This window comes from Telmatherina bonti (assembly GCF_933228915.1).
Source record: "Telmatherina bonti genome assembly, chromosome: 13".
NCBI lineage: Eukaryota > Metazoa > Chordata > Actinopteri > Atheriniformes > Telmatherinidae > Telmatherina > Telmatherina bonti.
The window spans coordinates 32,556,575-32,579,912 of record NC_136611.1 but is presented as its reverse complement, the minus strand read 5'-3'; the positions used below and the strand labels follow the sequence as shown (position 1 = coordinate 32,579,912).

The 23,338-nt window shown below is 40.4% G+C and overlaps 1 protein-coding gene across 1 annotated transcript in view; it reads right to left on the bottom strand.

Annotated features, from left to right (window-relative positions):
* tacr1a (tachykinin receptor 1a) overlaps window positions 1-23,338 on the bottom strand; it is a gene marked incomplete at both ends in the record, with an annotated part of 98,955 nt that overhangs the window by 48,009 nt on the left and 27,608 nt on the right. The window contains one exon of the mRNA XM_079250713.1: window positions 15,666-15,860. Coding sequence (XP_079106839.1) covers window positions 15,666-15,860 — 195 coding nt within the window. The remainder of the gene's footprint in view (window positions 1-15,665; window positions 15,861-23,338) is intronic.

The following is a 23,338-nucleotide window of genomic DNA, read 5'->3' as shown; positions in this document are numbered from 1 at the left end:
TGGGGAAATTTGGAAGGAGATGACAACTATTAAGCATCAGACAAGATATCGACTGAAATGGTTCATTGCTTGTTGGATTGTAAACACTTTAATGCGAGATAATCTTTCAAGAGTTGTGGGAAGGAATGGGAACATTGCAGCTGTACTGTTTTAAAAGTTTTAGATCGGGCTTTCAGATGTCAAATGCAGAAATACACGAATACTGACAAACTTTTATTAAGTAAAAATCAACGTTAGATGGAATTTCTTTGAGTAAATAAATGCCAAAGTAAATGTAAGAATAATTTCTTTAAATTGTCTCAGTTTTTTCTGTCAGAAATGCTGCAATCAATCCACATCATCTTCCGGGCACTGGTAAATACAGCAAACCATTGTTGTTGCTGGTAGCAAAGCTTTTTTAACAAAACCTTTATAAATGAAAGTATCTTGACTGCAATTAATCATCACTGTTTTAATGTATTGGTGCACAAAGACACTGTTTTAACTAAAAGCACACAGCAGCAGGTCAAACAAGCTGCCATCATTTACTGTAAAGCAGCAGAAAATCCGCTCAGATGACACAAGAACAGACAGCAATGTGATTTGTATGCACACACACACTTTTTCAGGAGTAACGAGCCTACAGGAAAATTCGTAAGTAAATATGAGTGTGCGCATGTGTGTGTTTGATGTGGGTCTGTTTTAATTTGAGATACTGAGTATCACATTTGTTATTTTTGGTGAACACAGGCGGTATCTTGTGCTTTGTGTTCAGGCTGTCTTTGTTAAAATGAGTTCTCGGAGATGTTTGAAACGCACACCGGAAGCTTGTTCGTTTTTATTCTTTAAAGACTGAGAGCGAAAACAAGCTCAGTGAAAGACAGTCAACATTTGTAATTCATAAAAATGGAGAAAAAAAGAATCAAATGGCCACAGGAAGCAAAATCAAAAGCCATTTCATTGCTTTGTTCTACTGAAAGAGAAGCAGTGGCTCCAGATGAAAGCAGGTTGATAAGAAGACGACTGATTGTATATGTTCTTCTCATCATTTTTTTCTTTAACACACAAGGATGCAAGTAAACCTGCTTTTTAGTGTTAAAAATTCCGTTTGACTGGCCAGAATCATAGAGCAGGTGAAGATGCTGTCAGAGCAGCAGCAGAGGTCTACAACCACCCACCGTGCTTCCACACTGTGTGGCATCCCCTTCATCAGAGGACAGCACATGCACACCAATGCTCACAGTGACATGATCATTACACAAAACTTCTCCTCCACCTCAGCAGCACAGGGACTCATTCTGAAGTCCTCCTTCCTCCTGACTCCTTCAGACAGTGAATCATGAGCCGAGGTGTAAATCAAGCTGAGATAGATGGCAGATTCATTTACTTTAAGGACTGATTTGCATGATTAAGGTGACCTTGAAGATAGCATGAGGGTTCAGCAACATCCAGCTTCTATTTAACTATTCAGTCAGTGAAATACTGAGCAAAACTTTCTTTCTTTTTTTTTTTTTTTGTTAATTTTTTACAAATGACATGGTCCTCAGCCGGAATAGGGTGGATTGCCCTCTCCGGGTCGGGAGTCAGGTCCTGCCTCAAGTGGAGGAGTTTAAATATCTCAGGGTCTTGTTCACGAGTGAGGGAACGATGGAGCGCGAGATCGACAGATGGATCTATGCAGTGTCTCCAGTAATGCAGACTCTGTGCCGGTCTGTCTGAGCCAGAAGGCGAAGCTCTCGATTTACCAGTGGATCTACGTTCCTACCCTCACCTATGGTCATGAGCTGTGGGTCGTGACCGAAAGACGAGATTAGGCGGCTGAAATGAGTTTCCTCCGCAGGGTGGCCAGGCTCTCCCTTAGAGATAGGGTGAGGAGCTCGGTCATCCAGGAGGGGCTCAGAGTAGAGCCGCTGCTCCTCCGCATTGAGAGGAACCAGTTGAGGTGGCCGGGGCATCTGGACAGGATGCCTCCTGGACCTCCCTGGTGAGGTGTTCCAGGCACGTCCCTCTGAGAGGAGACCCCGGGGAAGACCCAGGACACGCTGGAGGGATTATATCTCTCGGCTGGCCTGGGAACGCCTCGGGATCCCCCCCGCAGAGTTGGCAAATGTGGCTGGGGAGAAGGAAGTCTGGGCTTCCCTGCTTAGGCTGCTGCCCCCGCGACCCGACCCCGGATAAGCGGCAGAAGATGGATGGATGGAAAAAAAGAATCATTGACACCGGGCTGCATGGTGGCATGGTGGTTAGCACTGTGGCCTCACAGCAAGAAGGTCGCTGAAGGCGAAGCCTGAACAGTGGCCTTTTTGTGTGGAGTTTGCATGTTCTCCCCGTGTATGCGTGGGTTCTCTCTGGCTACTCCGGCTTCCTCCCACCATCCAAAAACATGCATGTTAGGTTAATTGGTTAATCTAAATTGCCCCTAGGAGTGAGTGTGAGTGGCTGTTTGTCTCTGTGTGGCCCTGTGATGGACTGGCGAGCTGTCCATGGTGTACCCTGCCTTTCGCCTAAAAGACAACTGGGATAAGCTCCAGCTTCCCCACAACCCTTCATAGGTTAAGCGGTTAGGATAATGAATGAATGAATAAATAATTATTGACACCAGTCATATTTTCTTCTAATGTAAGCGCATAGAATAAATGCTGTGTTTAGAGGTACCGTCTGCTGTTAACTCCACGGTCACATGCCAGATGTATGCAGATGAAACAGCAGAAATGGTGGCTGGAGTCGCACTTTAGTTGCATTTCCAGTGACTGTAGATGTGAATCGGACTGTTGAATTGAGACTCGTGAACAATGCACCCTAATTTAAATATTCTGTTTTTCAGCATGTCTTTGTCAGATTTCCTGTGTGTGATGTGTGGCGTTATTTCCCCAGACGTAATACTGACGTACTGCAGGTGAGGCGAGTTGAAACCATAAAAAATGTCTGAAAGTGAAACAAGTCTGTGAACATTCATTAATTCATTCATTTTCCGAACCGCTTATTCCAATTCAGGGTCGCGGGGAAGCTGGAGCCTATCCCAGCCGGCTTTGGGCGACAGGCAGGGTACACCCTGGACAGCTCGCCAGTCCATCGCAGGGCGTCTGTGAACATCCGCAGCAATAATGTCAGATCATACTCAAAGATGCAGGTAGACAATAACACATGCAAGCACACACACTCTGACACACACTCAAACTTTGATTGACTTTCTATCTTTTCCTCTCTCTATCTATATTTGTTGCTTCATGCTTTTGATATCTTACATTTTATTGTAAATATGGATTTTTATTGTATGTTTCTCATTGGTCCTTACATTTTAATTCAATAATTCATAACTGATTAGAGACGTCTAACCAGGAACGGGGCTCAGCAACCTCTACACATTGCATTTACTTCATATGATTTATGATGCAATGCTTATGCACTTGTCCCTGTTTAAATAAACATGTAAAGAAATAAATATTTTGATAAGGCAGGTGCACTTTGTCACCTATTACCAGCCCATACAGGAAGTAAAATGATGCTTGTGGTCTACAGGAATCACTTTGATCTATTATCAGAAAGACACTGTTGAATCTGTCATTTCCAGAAACTTTAAAAGAAATAAAATCAGATTTTGTTACGTTTATGGCGGTTGTTGGCATAACACATAAACTGGATGAATTGGGGGGGGGATATTTAGTTTTGCACACACTGGACTCTGATGGCACTAGTGTAAACACTCTACAACTATCAGGTGACCTGCAGAGGAAGACCAGACGTCACGATGTGTTCATGGAGGTAAATATAGATGCTACACACACGTCAGAGTGTGTGAATTAGTTTCCAAGTTGTTGTGCAGTCAACAAAAATATTGTTTCGTCTGTAGTTTACATTAGATTTTGCTGTGTGCTGAGTTATGACATCTATCTCACTTTCTCAAAGTTGAGGACAATGAGACATGATCGTTCAGACTGAGGTTGCTTTGAAAGAACAGTGAGAAAAATCTACAAGCTGAGTCAAATGTACAATATAAAAGTGAATTTGTGACTTTATACAGCAGTAAAGCTGTATTTACTAAATCTGCACATTGCAAGCTGATCCATGTCGAAACTACATGTTGATCTGTCTTTCCTGTCCTCTCCACCCCAACCAGTCGAGACAGATGGCTGCCCTCCCTGAGCCGGGTTCTGCCGGAGGTTTTTCTTCCCACTATCGCCTTATGCATTATGCACTTCGATTCCGATCCCCCATATTGGGGGATTGGATTAAAGTCGTGATTTGATGCAATCAGTTGGTTTCCTTTAGCTATCTATGAATTAGCTTGAAATGATGTGTCTGTGCCCTGAAGTGGCTTGTTGTTAAGTGGCATGATACAAATAAAGCTGAATTGAATTGAATTGGATTTTTGGGAATAAGAACCCTTCTCAAAACTCAACACGTGGATATCTGATGATAAAATGATCTGAAATGGATCACAAATGAGCAACAAAGTTGATTTTAAGCCATCTTTGTCAGCAGTCTGACCATAACCTCGGGGATCTCATTTAATTTAGTAGTTACAAGCTGATTAAGATGAGTGTTTCTTTACTCTATACTTCTTTTATTTTTTATAATAATATGAAAACAATCAGCCAGAATTTTTGTTCATTCAGATGTTGGAGATGTTTGGTGATCCCTCACTATGTTCTACTATTAGCTATATTAGCATAAGAGATAAGGAAACTATGTTCTTTGTTCAGAACAAAAGAGGTAGTGACACCAATGCAGCCCATCTCAACAACCGATTCCTTCAACTCACATTTGTTTCTTCCAAAGATGTCATTTTTCATTGATTCAGATGCATTTTTCATTTGGTATTGCTGTTTGCTGCATGTGCGTTTTAACGGCTTCTCACACTTTAGCAGAAAATCAGGGAAAATATTTGAAGGGCTTTAAATGCTCGTAGTCGGCAGATGAGCCACAGAGATGAAAAATGTGTCTGAGACATTTCCTGTCACACTTGTTTCCAAAAGCAGAAAGAGATTTGTTACTTCTGCTTGTGAACAAACATCCTCATGGAGCCAGAGTGTGCACTTGCTTTTGCTATCAACATTTTACAGCATGCCAGAATTTATTTAGAAACTTGCTGACAGTATTTTATTATTATTTATTTATTTATTATTGCTGAAGAGGAACTTTCTGCAAGGTGTCGCTGGATCAAACAGTGATGCTGTGACTAATAATCGACATGCTAATTTTACAGCTTCAGTCAAATACATAGATATCAGTCTCACTGCTTGTATCTCTGGCATGCTCTTAAAATTCAGATCTTCTCTCTTCTATATTATATATTCACCTAAAGGCAGTCATTTACTGAAACTCTCATCTCTTCGTTCCACTGTTAGACCTCAGAGTTAATTTGATTTTCATTAATTTTTTCTGCATCTTAGTTGATGGTCACACTGCTGGAATGAATAACAAAAGATCTTTGATAAGATTGTTAAGCAGGATTATCTTGAGAAGTCAACATTTTATTAGTTTTAGGTCCTCAGTATGTCTTTTCAGTTCAAAGGCACACTGTCATCCAGTAATTTCATATTCAGGTCTGATTAGATCACAATGTCTAAAAGATGCAGCACGTTCATCAAGGATATAAAAAGCTTTAATTAAATATTCAATGTTCAATCATTTCTAATGGTTTATTCATTAAACTAAACCTGTATATGGTACTTAGTTGTCTAACGGGGGTTTATAACTATGTGAATTGTACAGAAACTTTTGTTTGAGCAGATCATTTTACCGTCCTCATCACTGACTTGTCTCTCTGATCGTTCTTGTTGACCCGCTGACACCTTCAGCTGCGTCCATATGTCACATGTGTCCTCTGCTTTCAGGGCTGCCGAGGTCGGACCAGAGTCTATGCACATTTACGCTGCTGGTTCCTCACTGTTTTACAGAAAATCCACCACATTATAAAAACTTCAGTCGTGTTCCCACAAAAACAGACATGAAGACAAGAAAGGAGATATGGAGGGAGGGCAGATGGACGGAGACAGTGGTACATATATTTTTAAGCTTTTGTAATGAGAAAAGTGTGATTTTCTGTGCCCTGACTCTGATTTTGCCCCTGTCACCAGATGCATCTGTGCTGTGATGAGTCTGGAGGCAATAATTCATATGTCTGAGCCGTTTCCATACTGTGTCCTTTAGATAGGCTTAAATGACTTGATTCTCCTTATCTGGGCACATAAATGATGCTCTGCAGGAGGATGCTTTGCCTTATCATCTGCAGACTGTGCAAAGCTGTCTGCAGATGGATTGGCCTTCTTTGGAAGGACTAAAACGTATAAAAGGAAACTATGATTTGTCATTTCTTCAATATATTATTTTGCAGAGTTCTTATCACAACTTATGAATGCACACAAGCTGCAGAATATTTCTAGCCTGAACAGAGTAATGCAAAATAATTATTCTGATCTATATCCTGAAAATCAGCTTTCCTTTGACCATCATGCTCATAGAAAAGCCATAACAGCCATGTTTGGAAAGCAATGTCCAACATTCAACTGTATTTTATTATATTTTCAAAGCTCTGGCATGTTAGCTTAAAATGCATGTAAACAATTATGAGACATGATAAGACAGAAAGATGCAAACTTAGAGGGTTATAATAAATGGCTCAACGTATATATTTGTCGTGAAAAGGAACTTCAAGTGCTACGCTGATGTTATGCAATGAATTCATTCCACTTAATTACTGATGTAAATTAGGTGCTGAACCCTAATGGACATCTTCATCTGAGTATAATGTGTCATTGAAATTCATCTGAATTAATCCATTAATCCATCATCCTTACTGATCTGTCATTCAAAAAAATGATCATCTAAAATTTCTCTGTTTCTCTGTTCTGGTCTGATCTGTCATAAAACATGGAATTCCTATCATATGGATTGAAGGAAAATATTTGGTAAGTAGCCAGTATATCCATCAGAGTTTGGTTGTTATTATTGTGTTGACCTTGTAACCTGTTTTAAGCATTTCCTGACTCTCAACACATTCATGCTCCAAACTGGTCTGTGCAGACTAAAGCCTGTAATAGCAACAAATGAAGGCAAAGCATGTGGAAAAGAAAGTACTGTCTTTTACTTCTATCATCTTATTAGGAGTCTTTTCCAGATAAACATTAATGTTATTATTTATAGAATAAAATCTGAGTGTAATGTCAGAAGCAGAGTGTTAAAAACTCTCCAGATTCAACAGTTTGAAGAAGCACCTTTAGCTATAATTACATGAAATAGATATTTACTATTTGTTTGCTCGGTTTACAAATTCGCTTCATTTCATTGAGGCTTGTCTATTTATACACAGCTCTCTTAAGGTCTCATCATGGTTAGTTAATCATGTTTATTTCTGGACTTCTACTTTTACAACTCATTGATTCTTTTATTGATTCTCCCCTCCCTGAGCCACCACCTTATTGTGGTGGAGGGGTTTGTGTGTCCTGAAGATCCTAGCAGCTATGTTGTTGGGGGCTTATGCCCTTGGTAGGGTCCCCCATGGCAGAAAGGTGTCTGGGGGAGGCACGAGACTAAGTCCACAAGAAGGTAGCCTCCCTCCGCCTTCGGGTGGGGGACGGGTCATGACTGCGAACTGTGTCTGTGCACCAAACAGCAGTTTGGAGTACCCACCCTTTCTGGAGTCCTTGGAGGGGGGTTTGGAGGGTGCTCCCATGGGGGACTCCCTTGTTTTCTTCTGCGGCACTTCATTGCTCACGTGGGCAATGACAGTTAAACCTGGAGGGGAGTGACTGGAAGGCATGGTCCCCCCTCTCTGAACCTAAATGGTGTTTCGTTGTTGGACTTCTGTGCTCGTCATGGATTGTCCATAACTAATACCATGTTCGAGCATAAGAGTGTTCATATGTACACCTGGCATCAGGACTCTGGTCTGCAGCTCAATGATCAACTTTGTAATTGTATCATTGGAGCTTTGACCACGTAGCTTTGACACTCTGGTGAAGAGGGGGGTGGAGCTGTCAACTGATCATTGCCTGGTAGTGAGGTGGCGCAGATAGTGGGGGTTGAATCTGGTCAGGCCTGGCATGCCCAAACGTGGATGAGGGTCTGCTGGGAACATCTGGCAGAGTCCCCTGTCAGAGCAAGTTCCAACTCCCACCTTCAACAGAGCTTCAGCCATGTCCCAAGAAAGGCAGGGGACATTGAGTCCAAGTGTGCCTCTATCGTTGAGGCGGCCAGCCGGAGCTGTGGACGTAAGATTGCTGGTGCCTGTCATGGTGGTAATCCCAGAACTCATTGATGGACACCTGTAGTAAGGCATGCCGTCAAGCTGAAGAAGGAGTCCTATCGGGCCTCTTGGCCTGTGGGACTCTGGAGGCAGCTGATAGGTATTGACAGGCTTAGCAGGATGCAGCTTTGGCTGTTGCCAAGGCAAAAACTCAGGCGTGGGAGGAGTTTGGCTAGGCCATGGAGAACGACTTCCAGGTGGCTTTGGGGCACTTCTGGTCCACCATACGGCGATTCAGGAGGGGGAAGCAGTACTCCGTCATCGCTGTATACAGTGGAGATTGGGAGCTGCTGACCTCAACTCGGAATGTCGTGGGTCGTCGGAGGGAATACTTCAAAGACCTCCTCAATCCTACCAACACGACTTCCAGTGAGGAAGCAGAGCTGGGGGACTCGGAGGTGGACTCTCCTATCTCTGGGGCTGAGGTTGCTGAGGTGGTCAAAAAGCTCCTTGGCGGCAGGGCCCCAGGGGTGGATGAGATCCATCCGGAGTTCCTTAAGGCTCTGGATGCTGTGGGACTGTCCTGGCTGACACATCTCTGCAGCATTGCGTGGACATTGGGGAAAGTGCCTCTGGACTGGCAAACTGGGGTGGTGGTGCCCCTTTTCAAGAAGGGGGACCTTAGGGTGTGCTCCACCTACAGGGGGATCACACTAATCAGCCTCCCTGGAAAGTCCTATTTAGGGGTCCTGGAGAGGAGGGTCCATCAGGTAGTCTAATCTCGGATTGAGGAGGAGGAGTGCGATTTTTGTCCTGGAACAGTGGACCAGCTCTATACCCTCTTTGGGTTCCTGGAGGGGGCATGGGAGTTTGCCCAACTAGTCTACATGTGCCTTGTGGACTTGGAGAAGGCATTCGACTGTGTTCCCCAGGGGCCCATGTGGGGGGTACTCCGAGAATATGGGGTACTGGACCCCCTTGTACGAGCTGTCCGGTCCCTGCATGACAGGTGTCAGAGCTTGGTTCACATTGCTTGCAGTAAGTCGGATTCGTTTCCAGTGATGGTGTGTTCAGACCAAACGCGTTTTGAGTGTCGAAAACGCTCAAAACGCTGAACACTCGATGCTTGTCTAATGCCCAAAATGCTCCTGCCACGCCTGCCGCTTGTGTGTCTGCAGCGAGCGGCAAATGCAGCGGAAAAGAGAGGAGGGAGGCGGCACTTTCCTTCTGGTCAGTTTGAATGATGGCGGATTGAGTAGAGATATGGCATGGTTTTATGTAATAAATAAAGCTAGAGGACGTTGTCATAGGGCAGTTAGTCAGTGTTAATGCAACAAGAGCCGCACTCAGCAGAGAGCCGCCGCTGCCCCAAACAAAGCGTTGCTAGGTAACGTATCCTGCTACGTTGCCAAATCAGTAACATTCACCTTTTTAGCAAGGTTATCCTAAATATTGCACGGAGTAATCGCATCTCAGCCCCGTGTCTGGGTTCACCACAGGAATCCTCCAGGAGCTGCCAGCTGATCGCTCTGATTGGTTGACGCCCCGCGTTGAGTGGCCAAAGTTCAGCTTTGTCCATCTCTGGCTTTTGACGCGCGTTCCGTGCGGAACGCCCAAAACGCTCAAAACACGACGTGAGAAAGCTCGACGCCCCCTTGCCGCGCCTCCCCATAGACTTTACATTGAAACCTGCCGCTCTTGAAGCTCAAAACGCATTTGGTCTGAACACACCATGAGGGTTGCACTACACCAAGGCTACCCTTTATCACTGATTCTATTCATAACTTATATAGACAGAATTTCTAGACGCAGCAGAAGTGTTGAGGGGATCCAGTTTGGTGACCTCAGGATTGGGTCTCTGCTTTTTGTGGATGACGTGGTCCTGTTGGAGTCATCTGGCCGTGATCTCCAGCTCTAGCTTGAGCGATGCGCAGCCGAGTGTGAAGCAGGAGGGATGAGAATCAGCACCTCTAAATCTGAGACCATGGTCCTCAGCCGGAATAGGGTGGATTGCCCTCTCCTGGTCCTGCCTCAAGTGGAGGAGTTTAAATATCTGGGGGTCCGACCGAAAGAACAAGATTTCGTATACAGGCGGCTGAAATGAGTTTCCTCTGCAGGGTGGCTAGGCTCTCTCTTAGAGATAGGGTGAAGAGGTTGGTCATCCGGGAGGGGCTCAGAGTAGACCAAATCATAAACCCTGTACCGTTATGCTTGACAGTTAAAATGAGTTGTACGCTACATTATGACCCAAAATGTGCCCTTTGGTTTGTGCAAAACACATGAGCTGCATTTCCAAGTTTTGACAAACAACAACAGTGATTTGTTTTCATTGAACAATCATTAGCACATTCGGTGAAATAGTTGCCATGTAGCATTATTGTAGGGTTTTCAACTTGCTGCAGAGAATTTGTCACAGCTTTTTAAAGCCTTTCCATGTTAACAGGCTGACCAGTTTGTCCCCTTCTGGCCACACTATTAAAAGATGGCGATGCAACATGGCGACCTTGTTTTAGGTTCATTGCCACTTGTGTATTTCTAAATAACTCATTCTAAGCTACGAGAACCCTTTCATTTGGATGCGATTTGATTTAGGCAAAATGCATTTTTATAAAATGAATACTTGGTTTTTGCTCATAAAAAGCCAAATTAGTGACACTACAACTTTAAAATCATTCATTCATTCATTTTCCAAACCGCTTAATCCAATTCAGGGTCACGGGGAGCTGGAGCCTATCCCAGCTGGCTTTGGGCAAAAGGCAGGGTACACCCTGGACAGCTTGCCAGTCCATCACAGGGCCACACAGAGACAAACAACCACTCACAGGGGCAATTTAGAGTAATCAATTACCCTGACATGCATGTCTTTGGATGGTGGGAGGAAGCCAGAGTACCTGGAGAGAACCCACACATACATAGGAAGAACATGTAAACACACAGAAAGGTCACTGACCAAACCTTGCCCCAGCCAAGGATTGAGCCAGTGTGGGGCTAGTGTGAGGCCACAGTGCTAACCACTATGCCACCATGCAGCTTTAAAATCATTGCAGATTTTTTCCTCTTTGGCTTTTAATAATTCAGGGATACACAAATTAATTAATCTGTAAAGGAAATGTATTCACTATTTCTGGACTTAAATAATTACACTGTCTAATATCACTGTATTAATCTGACTGTAGTTTAATGGCCATCCAGTTTGCATCATTTCCACCATTGACATTGACCTTTCAGCAAAGTTTCCTAATTATAACAAAAGTAAAGTTTCTTAATTATCTTTCATAATTAAAACGTAATCTCATCAAATCCATTAATGGTCTTGTCACTTTCTAATTTAGAGAAAATCCACCTCAAAGCCTCAAAGTTTCTAAACTGAAAAAAAGAGTCAACTACGTTGAAAATGTTGCTCTGGAGAAGCAGAGACTTCATGACGAAGCCTATCTTCCCAGAGGGCCTCAGCTACCAGTGATGAGTGATGGTTTGAGCAAAATAAGCTGTGCTGTTTCACCTTGCTGTCATACAAACAAAATCAATATAATCTCACTTGGCAGGCGCTGCAGAGCCAGAGACAAATTATAAACAATAACTTTTGTTATTTTACTTTCGGCATTTGCTGTTTCTTCTCTTTCTTAGGTTGACAAAATGGCTTAAAAATGTTTCCATTTCTTGGCTGTTGGTGTGTACGTGTGCCATTAATGAGTATAAACAGGAAAAGAAAATATTTAGCCCATAGTAACAAATGGATGACTGGACACTCAGTTCAATATCAAATAAATGAGGAGTTATACGAAACAAATGCATGTTTATGCACTATGACCTGCTTATGTACACATCTGCAGGTTTGTATCACTATGCTGAACATGATGATTGAGTGACCGATGTTCCTCTGAACTGGAGCAGCCAGCAGTAGCACTGGAACTAGAAGAAATTGCCTTTCTCTGGTTTACTGTTCCTACATGACAGACTTGTGTCATGCACAGTGCAATTTAGCATGATCACAAAGGACACGGTGTTCAGTCTCATTTTCTCTGTGTGTGTCAGACGTGTGTTTCCATTCAGTACTTGCATATATATTTATCTGTCTTCAGCATGATATTGTTTATTTTACAAGGTGTTCTTGTGTCTCTCTTCATAGGATGAGCCAATGTTCTCCTGGGACAAAAGATGACGAGTCATTTTAAAAATAAGCGAATATTATTTCTTCAAACACTTTAATGAAGCAATTTCTTCTGGTTTCATGCAGTCTATTCTATTTTAGAGGAAAGGTCAAAGATAAGGATGGAGACGCTGCTGTCAGTCAGCTTGATGTGCATAAGAACATGTGTGTGGTAAGCTGAGCTGCCTTAGATTAGCATGTCTGAAATATGTATTTTATGTGTTTATAAAGCACACCAGATATGTGAAAAAGGGTTTTAAAGTCTCCAGTTCTAAATGTAAAGCCATTAATACCCTAATATGAGCCTAAAAATAGGCTGTAGAGCCACGTGCAAATACAAACGTGGATGTGTTAACAATCTACTTATGTGTTTGTGAGTCTTTCTCTGTTACTGAGGATGTGTTGAGGGAGGGACTTTTGTGTAGTTTTGTGCAGCAGTAGAGACACTGTGTGTGTAAACATGCTTTCACTAACAGCGACATGTATTAATACTCTCCTCTGAGACCTTTCCTGCTAATTCCCACTGACTGCGAAGGCAGCAGACAGTCCCTCAGACAGGGTGTAGACTGGTTGTGGTGGCAGAGTAAAGCATGCAAAGTACAACAGGTGGGGCCTGACCTGTGGTCAGCTTATATCAGATATGCCATTTCCAGCTTTGGCAGCGGAGCTGAATTACTACTGTGTTTTCACTCAGCTCCTACGTCTCACTGGCTGCATTTCATTAAAACTAGCATTAAATGCAGCAGGCATCTCCTCATGAAGAATGAAAAGGCTGTCGCACAGACTCACAACAAACTACGTATCCGTGGAGAGATATCAGAGAAGCAGAGGAGGAAGAGGAAGAGGAGAACATGGCAGACTGGCAGCAGAGCAGGGAAACCACTGTATTGATACTCTGAGATGAGCTGAGAGAGGCCATCAGCAGAGCTGCAATCAGAGCCGTGTGGCTGCGTGTGTGTTAGAGTGCCCTCATATGTGCGTCACTGTGTGGGCGTTTTTGTCTGACTGCTTAACTAGTATTTTTCATGCATTACTGGAAATGTACCAGTGTTTCATTCTGTTTTCTGTCTTCTGACAAACTAACGGTGTGTGTGTTTACAGTGGGCGGTGAAAAGTGTGAAGACTAAATTTCTCCTCAGCTTCCTTTGGGCCAGTTTTTTCTCTAAAGCTTCCTGAACTTTCTGACACAGCGATCCCTCACTGTACTCCAGAAGATTATTACTACCATGTGCACATGTAAACACTTCCTTGCTTTTTCTTTGGTTGGCGATTACGTGGGAATGGCAACGTGATCGTTGATGTTTCAAAGAAGCACTTAGCTTTATTTTTATTTTTGCAACCCATGGAAACGTGATACTTGGAGGAAAGGTGACATGTCAGGGCAGATTTGGCTGAATGACCAAGGGCACATTGTGTTCGGGAAACATTGTGAGTACTTGTTGAACCTTCTTTAACCTGTCACACTCAGTGATGAAATGTTGTCTGGTAAAATCTAGCCGCACCTGCAGTCACACAGTCACATTAGTTATTCAACAAATTTCAGGTTTTCCTTCAGGTTTTCTCTCCACAGCAAGGAAAGTTTTATTCATCGTCTGTTAACCAAAACGCTGGAGACCGACTGTGCAGAAGGATAATTAAAATGCACAAAGCTGACATGTCAAGTTGTCATTCATCTGTTGACAGAGGTGTGATCTACAAGCTACTGCAGCAGTCAGCATATTGATATTAATGTGTCTCCCTGTTTATTTACAGTAAGATCACACAAAAAGCAGGTTCAATTATTATTTTGTTGATTTTACAACACTTTGTGCATTCAGGGCCGTGGCCGGGGGCAGCCCACCCTGCAAAGAGGGCGAGCCAAGTAAAATTAGTCCCACACATTCTTTAAAAGTGTTTTTTTTTCACCTTAAGTTGTTAAAACCAGCAAAGTGAATTTAGGACTGCTTTATAAAGTAACACTGCTGGGAGTTCTGGTTTTGGAATTTTTATAAACATAGCTATGTATTTGTTTTTTCACACACTCCTCCTGCAAACTGGTTTAGTTTATTAAATGCATGTTGGTATCATGTTGTATTTACCTCATTTTAACACCTGCTGAGACCAGATTATTATTATGTATCTATTTCTGGTGACATGTGACTGAAAAGGGATGTGTTTCTTCAGGATTCCAGCTACATTTACCTCCGAATGCGGTCTTCTAAATCACCTATAAAAGGAAGCATTGTGAGAGAAGAACATAACAGATATGTAACAAAATCCTGGCACGGTGCTGTGAGATAAAGCAGAATATGAGCTGGATGCGACTTTGACCCGCAGAATCAGAAAAACACAGATATGGTGCCTGTGGAGTCATCGCTGGATGCCTCTTATAGTATAGAAATTAGCATCCTGTCTTTCCTATCTAAATCTGTTGTAACTCAAAGCAGTAAATATAGAAATATTCTGTGTTTGGCTGGAAAGGAGCGATTAAACCAACTGTTTGGTTTACAAAATGAAGGTGGACAGGTGTCTTTTCAGAGAAGCCGGAATCAGTACAAGCAAGATACACTCTGCATCAATCTGCTGCGGTGAGATAAACAGCTAAACAGGCCATATGCATCCACTCATACATATGTTGCTCTGCTTTGTTTCTGAGCTCTGCAGTGCTGACAGACTGATACCTTTAGGCTTGTGGGAGAGAAACTGTTATGAACCCGTGTTTCTCTAAGGGTGAGAAAAACCTTTTCTTAAAGAATTGATTGTTTGTGGATTGGCTTGGAACTAAAGGTGTGTTTTGCAGGTACCTTAAAGTAAAAGTCCTGTCTGGCAGCTTTTTCCAACCACTAAACCAGCTGAATGTAATCAGCTCAGCTCCACTGCAGGTAGATGAGCCTGTTAGTATAAAACACCTGTTCAAAAAGCACAAGCAGCTCCAACAACATGGCAGGACTTTTACTTTGTTTTTACTTCCAACTGTACCGGGCGTATGCTGGGAAACGTGTTTACAAATGTCTTTCATTATGTTTTCATGTGTTTTTTTTTTTCTTGTTTGGCACAGTGAATGCTCGTTTTAATCTTCGCTGTTGCAGGAATAAAAATTTACAAATGTGACATGAGCAGTGCAGAACGGCTTCAATCAATTCTGGTAATTATTTCCTTCAGTCCAACTCGGCGCACCTTTCAGCTGAGAGGGAACAGAAATCATCTGTGGCATGACTTCGGTTTATCAGCTACAAGGCACAAAACGCTTCTCTGCTTTCACTCCTCTGCGCTGAACACAAACAACAACCTCCCACATCTGCTGTCAAAGCAAAAGTAATTAACAGCACTTGTTGACTATCTGAGCAGCTACTCCACGGAGACACTCACATCTTTTCGAAGTTGCACACGGTGTACTCGGGCCAGTCAATGTAGCACACCGCTCGATCAGTGAACTGGACCGTAGTGGAGTAGTAGTACTGAGGGAAGGCCAGAAGCAGAGCCAGAACCCAGATCACACCCACCACAATCTTGGTCTCTGTGGATGACATGCGTTGCTGCAGAGGGTGGATGATGGCCATGTATCTGCAGGGACAAAAGCCGTTTAGTGTGAGAAACAGAGAAACGAGTCGAGAATGCATCCTCTTAAGTTCTGCACCATGCCGTCTGACTGGGGAGGTAAACTACTGCAGGATGGGGGCACTGATAATTCATAGTTAATTACTATCATAATGAAAGTCAATCTAAGCAAACGGAACGGATAAGAGACTGAATTTTGCATAAATAATGGTGGAATCATACGAAGTCTCCCACCATTACGCTGATCAGTTTATTCCATTTTTCCTTTTTTTACAATCCTAAGTTGCTTTTCTTTCCTTTAGCTTATTATTGGATGCATGTGTGTGTTTATATGTAAACAGAAGATAAAACCGTGCTTGGCATGAATTTACACAACTTTAGAAACGGAAGGAGGAAGAGAAAGACGGCTGCAACATGTTATTTGTGTGAAAGAGGAAGTTTTTTTGAACATGATCAATTCTATCCAAACTGAAGTAAATGTCACGTCAAGTAAAGACAGTCCAAAATATTTATTCTTCTTTAATGAATAATTTTTTCCATTTTTTTTTTTTATTTGTGAGTGATTGACATCATATCACTCCCATCACAAGTCGCTTCAACCCATTTCCACACAGCACTGTGTTACACCCGCACTGGGCTCTGCCACGGCCACGCCCACTCCAGTCAGCTTCCAGCCGATCTCCTGATCACTAATCAATCACACCTGTTCTTCGTTCACTCTCCAGCTTTATGTACAGCAGCTTTTCAGTCTGTCATTGTCGGGTCTCCTAACTGCTCGCAGTATTTTCCCTCTTTCCCTTCCCAGGCCTCGACTCACACACCTGCCCCGAAGATTGTTTTGTTGGCTCGATTCCCTGGTTCTGATCCCAGCCTGTCCCTGGACTCTCCGTGGTTTAATTCCCTGGTTCTGATCCCAGCCTGCCCCTGGACTCTCCGTGGTTTAATTCCCTGGTTCTGATCCCAGCCTGTCCCTGGACTCTCCGTGGTTTAATTCCCTGGTTCTGATCCCAGCCTGTCCCTGGACTCTCCGTGGTTTAATTCCCTGGTTCTGATCCCAGCCTGTCCCTGGACTCTCCGTGGTTTAATTCCCTGGTTCTGATCCCAGCCTGCCCCTGGACTCTCTATGGTTTTATTCCCTGGTTCTGATCCCTGCTTGTTTCCTGGACTCCTCAGCTCGACATCCTGGTTTTTTAACCCTCACCTGTCTCACCAACAACTTGGCGAGATTTTCATCAAATACCTGTTTGGTGAATAAACCTGTTAAATCTTCTCCCAGTCTTGAGTCGTTTGTTACACAGCAAGAGGAAAAAGTCACTTATTTCCATAAGAAAGTTAAGTCTGGACTTAACTTTAAAAACACAGGGGTACAAAATGAAGTGAGGGAAAGTAGCTTCCTACTCATTTCTTTGAGAAGAAAGGCGAGCAGCACACCTGAACATGGTGCTGAAATTAATTAACATTGAAAACTTATTTCAAAGTTATTTCCATAATTATTCTGACTTTTAATTCAATTCAGCTTTATTTGTATAGCGCCACTTCACAATAATGTTGTCACAGGGCACTTTACATACACATCGTTTCACACCAGTTCATACACAGCCTATAATAGAAACCAACTGATTGCATCGAGTCATGACTTCGATCCAATCCCCCATCCTGAGCTACACGAGGCGACAGTGGGAAGGAAAAAACTCCCCTTTAACAGGAAGAAAACCTCCGGCAGAACCCGGCTCAGGGAGGGCAGCCATCTGCCTCCATTGGTTTTACACACTTCAGAGTATGTAAGTAAGTAAATGCAAAGCATGTACTTACAAAGCACAAGCAGGTCACAAAGCACTTCACAACATAACACAAAAACTTCAAAACAACATAAAACATTACGAAAACATAGAAACGAGTAAAACTAAGTAAAAGCGAGATTAAAAAGATGCTTCTTAAGATGCTTTTTAAAAGAGATCACTGACTCAGCTGATCTCAGGCTGAGAGGAAGGGAGTTTCACAAAGACGGGGGCCACTGCTGCAAAATCTCCGTCACCTTTAGCTTTAAGCCGCGTATGTAAAACAGCCAGAAGATGCTGGTCGGGAACGTATGGCTTTAAAAGGTCCAAATCAAACAAATCAAACAAAAAATAAGAACAGTTACACTTTGTATTGATGTTTTGGTCATTTCTTAGATTCCTCGACTATGATCATCTTAGTAACACGAACATCAAGAAGCTTTAATATTGGATTCTGTTGTAAATCTCCTTGTAGCAGAGAGCGAGGGGCGGATCAAAGATATCAGTGGAGAACGGGGAAGTGAAGGTTGCTCTGCAGGTAGTGAGGAGATTCAGGAGATATAAAATATGCACAAGTACTGTTGATCAAGTCAGCAGAGACCCACCAACAGCGTTTGCAGACATGGCCCAGAATTTCATGCTGCGACTTTGGTTATGCATGAATATCTTGGTTTCAGCAGCTACTAGAAACAAATATGAAAAATGATACACAATGCAGAATGTTTATTATTATTATTATTGTTCATTATTATTATTATTATTATTGTTTCATTATTATTATTATTATTATTGTTTCATTATTATTATTATTATTGTTTCATTATTATTATTATTATTGTTTCATTATTATTATTATTGTTTCATTATTGTTATTATTGTTTCATTATTATTATTGTTTCATTATTATTATTATTGTTGTTATTATTATTATTGTTGTTATTATTGTTTCATTATTATTATTGTTGTTGTTGTTGTTGTTGTTGTATTATTATTATTATTATTATTATTATTATTATATATTAGAAGTAGTAGTAGTAATAGTAGTTTTTGTAGTAGTATTAAAAAAATATAGAGAAAAAGAATTGATGTATACCAATACAATTAAATATGCACATGAAGCTATACATTTAATAAATATGAATGCATAGGTATATGTGAGTATATGTTTGTGTATCAGTAAGCAGAAATGCAAATAATGAGTACATGAATGTGATTATATGTAAATGCACATGTGCTGAAAATATATGTGCATATGTATGTATGTAAGCAAGTATAAACATACAGACAGATGTAAATATATATATATATATATATATATATATATATATATATATATATATATATATATATATATATATATATATATATATATATATACTGTATGTTATTACTTTGTTTCTGTGAGTGTATATGGGTATGTATGTGTATACATACACATATAGATACATATGTGTATACATGTATGTATACATACATATAGATGTCTACATGAGTATGTAAATATGCATGCATGTCTATATTTTTATGTTAAAATTTTTGTAACAATTTTTTTGGGAAAATTCATAATGAAGGGATTAATGAAACAACTGTAAGAGGATAAACCGATGAATATGGGGGTCAGGAATAAATACGTTTTTGCTTCATCCTCTTCAGACTCTATAGTAACTGTTTTGTTTCGTTTTTTTTCTTTAACCTGTTAATTTTTTTTTTCCAAAATAAAGAATATCCGTTTGTTCTGTTTGTTCCCTTTTGTGTGTTTTGCAAACTCCCCAGCTCTCCAGCATGGCGTGTTTAGTTGTATGTGGATACAATAAGATGAATCATGTGAGGAATCAAACGCAATACACCTGCAAAACACGAGGATACTTTCAGTCATTTTGATTACTTAGTTGTTTAATATTCTCCTTTTTCCTCTATAAGTTGAGACTGAGTGAGGACATGTCGGATGCTGTTCAAGACACGCTGCCTTGTTCTGCTCCCTAAAAAAAAATCTCATCTGTCCTCAGTTACCACAAACATCTCAGACATATAGTAGTCCTGTGGAGACTGCTAGTAAGCACGTTTAGGACCCACTACAGTTAGCTTATCATCATCACACCGGTGTTTAGGATACTTGCCTCAAAGAGCTCTAATCTGAACAAAGCAGGCACCACTTTGAGAATCAGGTTCTTTCATTTCTACTTTGGTTCCAACCTGCGCTCTTATGTTAGAAGAAAACAGAGGCGTGCCTCCACAATCGCTTTGCAGTGTTCGCTTTGCAGCGTTCGCTTTGCAGCGTTCGCTAATTTAAACCATGTTGCCCAAAATGCAGAATATGAGGGACAACACTACATGTCTACATTTTGTTTAAACCTTGCATGCATAGTGGGCCATATGGTAGAAACCTATTTACAAGCTTTTTTCCTGCATATTCATGAATAAGGATGGTATTTTTGTGAATAAACCACTTCTGTTGGTTGTAGAGAGTCATCCAATATGTTTCCACTCACTGGAGATTAAATATATATACTGTATATGATATAATTGAAGAAAATGGATAAGTTTGCCTTTGCGATAAATAAGAAAAGAAAATAATACAGCTACATTTTGTAGAAGATTTACATAATATAATCATGATTATATATTCTTTCATAAATATTTCATAGAATACATTCAAATAAATCATAAATTATGATAAAATTGTAAATATCACTATTAAATAAAAAAGTATCATTGCATATGTATGTAGAGGTAAAATACTACATTTAAAAAAATATTGTATTAATTCATGCATGAAAGGGTTAAATAAATTCTGCATGATGATTGATCTAAAGTAGGCTGGAAAACAAAACGCTTCATAGATGAAGGGTATAGTGTTCACTCGCAATTTATATAAAACTATTCCAAAAAAAAAGTAAAAATGAAAGTGTTGTAAAATTAAATGGAGTTCTGCTGACATCCCTTTTCCTGATGCATGTGTCCATGAACATGAATAAAATAAAAAAATAAATAAATAAATAAATGTTAAAAAAAAAAGTAAAAAGAATTGCAGTGAAATTATTCCAACAGTTTGGGAGTAATCACTTCACATGATCATATAATCACATCTTCATCAGGCAGACGACGGAGAACATGAATATCTTAGACTGGGCTCACACTGATCATCATTACCAGTGAGACTCATTGATCTGAGGAAAAACTTTTTCCTTGCTGAACTTCAAGAGGAAATAATCATGATTGATCAGTTTGGTTCTTTCTGTATTACAGGTTTTTCCTTCAGTTTATGAGCGAAGAAAGAAGTTTTTTCTTTCCAACAGCTTCAAAACCTGGAAGTTTATCCAGCGAAGTGCTGTTTTTTTAAGTCTATCCTTTTCATATTTAAAACATTCAACTTAAATATAATTATGGCATAGCTCATATACTTCAGAAATGTGAATTGTGTGATGTAAATCCATGCCAAGAGCATCTACATCAATACTATAATCTTTTGCCTTCCTTTTAAGCAAAGCTCTTCAATCAAACACTGCTGTGTGCCAAAGAGGTCTAATTAAAAGCTTAATCCCAGTAATAACCCAGATGAATCTGCTTAATGGACGTTCTCACTATAATTATATCAGATACACAAGGAGGTCTTTGAAATCAAAAGCTCCCTGTGGTCTGCTGAAATTGGCTGATAACAGCCGTGGTTTTACTTCAAACGACAGTGGCTGCCATGTTGTTTTGTAAAGGTGATTCATAGTCAAGCTGTTAATGACATGATCAGACACAGACCTGCAGTGGACAGTTTGAACTTGTGCACTTTCACTTTGTTTGGCTTTAACATATACTGGAAATCAGACGTTCAAAAAATAAATTTAAGTCGCTAAAATGGGAGCTTCATTTTTAAGAACACAGTTCATCATGCTAACATTAATAGGTGGGATATAGAAAACATAGAATAAAGCCTTCAAATATATGAGGGAATGGAAGTCTACAAAGGAAACAATTAAAACCTACAGGAAGAAACAAAGATGAAATACTGCCTCAGCTGTATAGTTTTTTTCTTTTAATAAGAACCATCTAATACCACAGTCAAAAGCTAATTAGCATTACTTAGCTTATTTTAGCTTAGCCTAGCTTAGTCACGTTTAGCTTCGTTTTGCTTTGCTTTCCTTAACTTAAGTTAGCATAAAAGTTGTAATCAGGAGACAGTGCAAAAGTCAAATGAGACACACAACTGTCTTGAATTTATCATTTCTGATTATTTTCAGAGAATATGTTGCTGTTGTTGATACATCAAAACATCACAGTGACACAAACCGTTTTTTAATAGCATCCTCTCTTACACATCACAGGTGTCTATTTTAACCATATACAGTTTTATCTTTCACTCTGATATTGTTTTGCCTTTGAAATAATAATAATAATAATCATATATTTTTATCTGGGCACCTTTTATGACATTTAAGGCCAATCAACTCAACGTCCATAATGTGATGGAAAGACATCGGGCAAAGGAGACTGGATTTACAAAGTGGTGGATCAACAGTGAAGAAGAAGAGAAAACGATCAGAGAAAAATATTATGTCTGCCTTTTAGGAATGCAACCAGGGCAAAAAAAAAAAATCAGGTCCAAAATATGTCACTTAGAATGATCTGGAAAGTTAATATACTGCTGGAGTCCAAAACTGCTACGGCAAGATGAAGAGTATCTAGAGGGGAGATTTCTACGGTTGTCCATGTTGAAGTCCCCAAGGATGTTTGGAGAAAGTGAGGAAAGATGTGTCAGAAAAATCCTTTAAAATCTCATTGTCAGCTTTTGGCCTTTTTTCTAGTTATTGTCATAACTTTTTAAGTTATAAAGTCCCTGCCATCAAATTTATTTAACTGCCTAATTACCGAAGAAAATGATGTAACAAAAAAGTGAGAGTCTGACTGTATATAACAATGTTTATACAGGAATAAAGTCAGAATTTATATTTCAGGGTGGATATTAATAAGGATGCCCTTTTAATCAAAATGTCTGGGAAACATCTGTACAACCTTTGGCAAACTTTCATTAAAATCTGTTTATTTCCTAAATAGAAAACTAATAAAGTTGGAAAATAGGATGCTGCAGCACACATACAGATAAGATCTCCCTTCCTGCACCATCGCCTGTTTTGCAGGATCGGGACTCGGTTTGGGTCAAATAACTGTCAATGTTGCTCTAAAACTTAACTAAAGCTAAAATAATTTAAAGGATCTGCGTTGACAAAATTATTTTTCTTTTCAATTAAAATGTTCCTTGCTTTAAGACAGCTGTGGATGCATGTATCCAGGAAGCAAAGCTTCAGTTTCAGTAAACTTTTCACAGACATACATTCTCATAATCTGTGAATATTTCTGTGGACGGTTTTATGTCAGTCGGCTGGTTCTGCGCTCCTGATTTTGACAGTATCAGCAGCATAATCATTAGTTTCACTGAACTCAGTAAGAAAAAATATTAACAAAAAATGATTCTTCACAGCCTGCCATTTTAACAGGCTGCTGTAAACATACATTACAAAACACAAATGATACCCAGTTCAGGCTGGAACTGATTCAGTGTTAGCTTGGACTACATGGATTATATCAATGAATTAATCAGCAAATATGTCTTAAAATACAAGCTACTGATACTGTTCTTAACTAATATTATCATAGACTAAAGTGAATAATTGCATAACCTGATTTACATGTAATTTAAGTGTTTTTTTTTTAAGAATA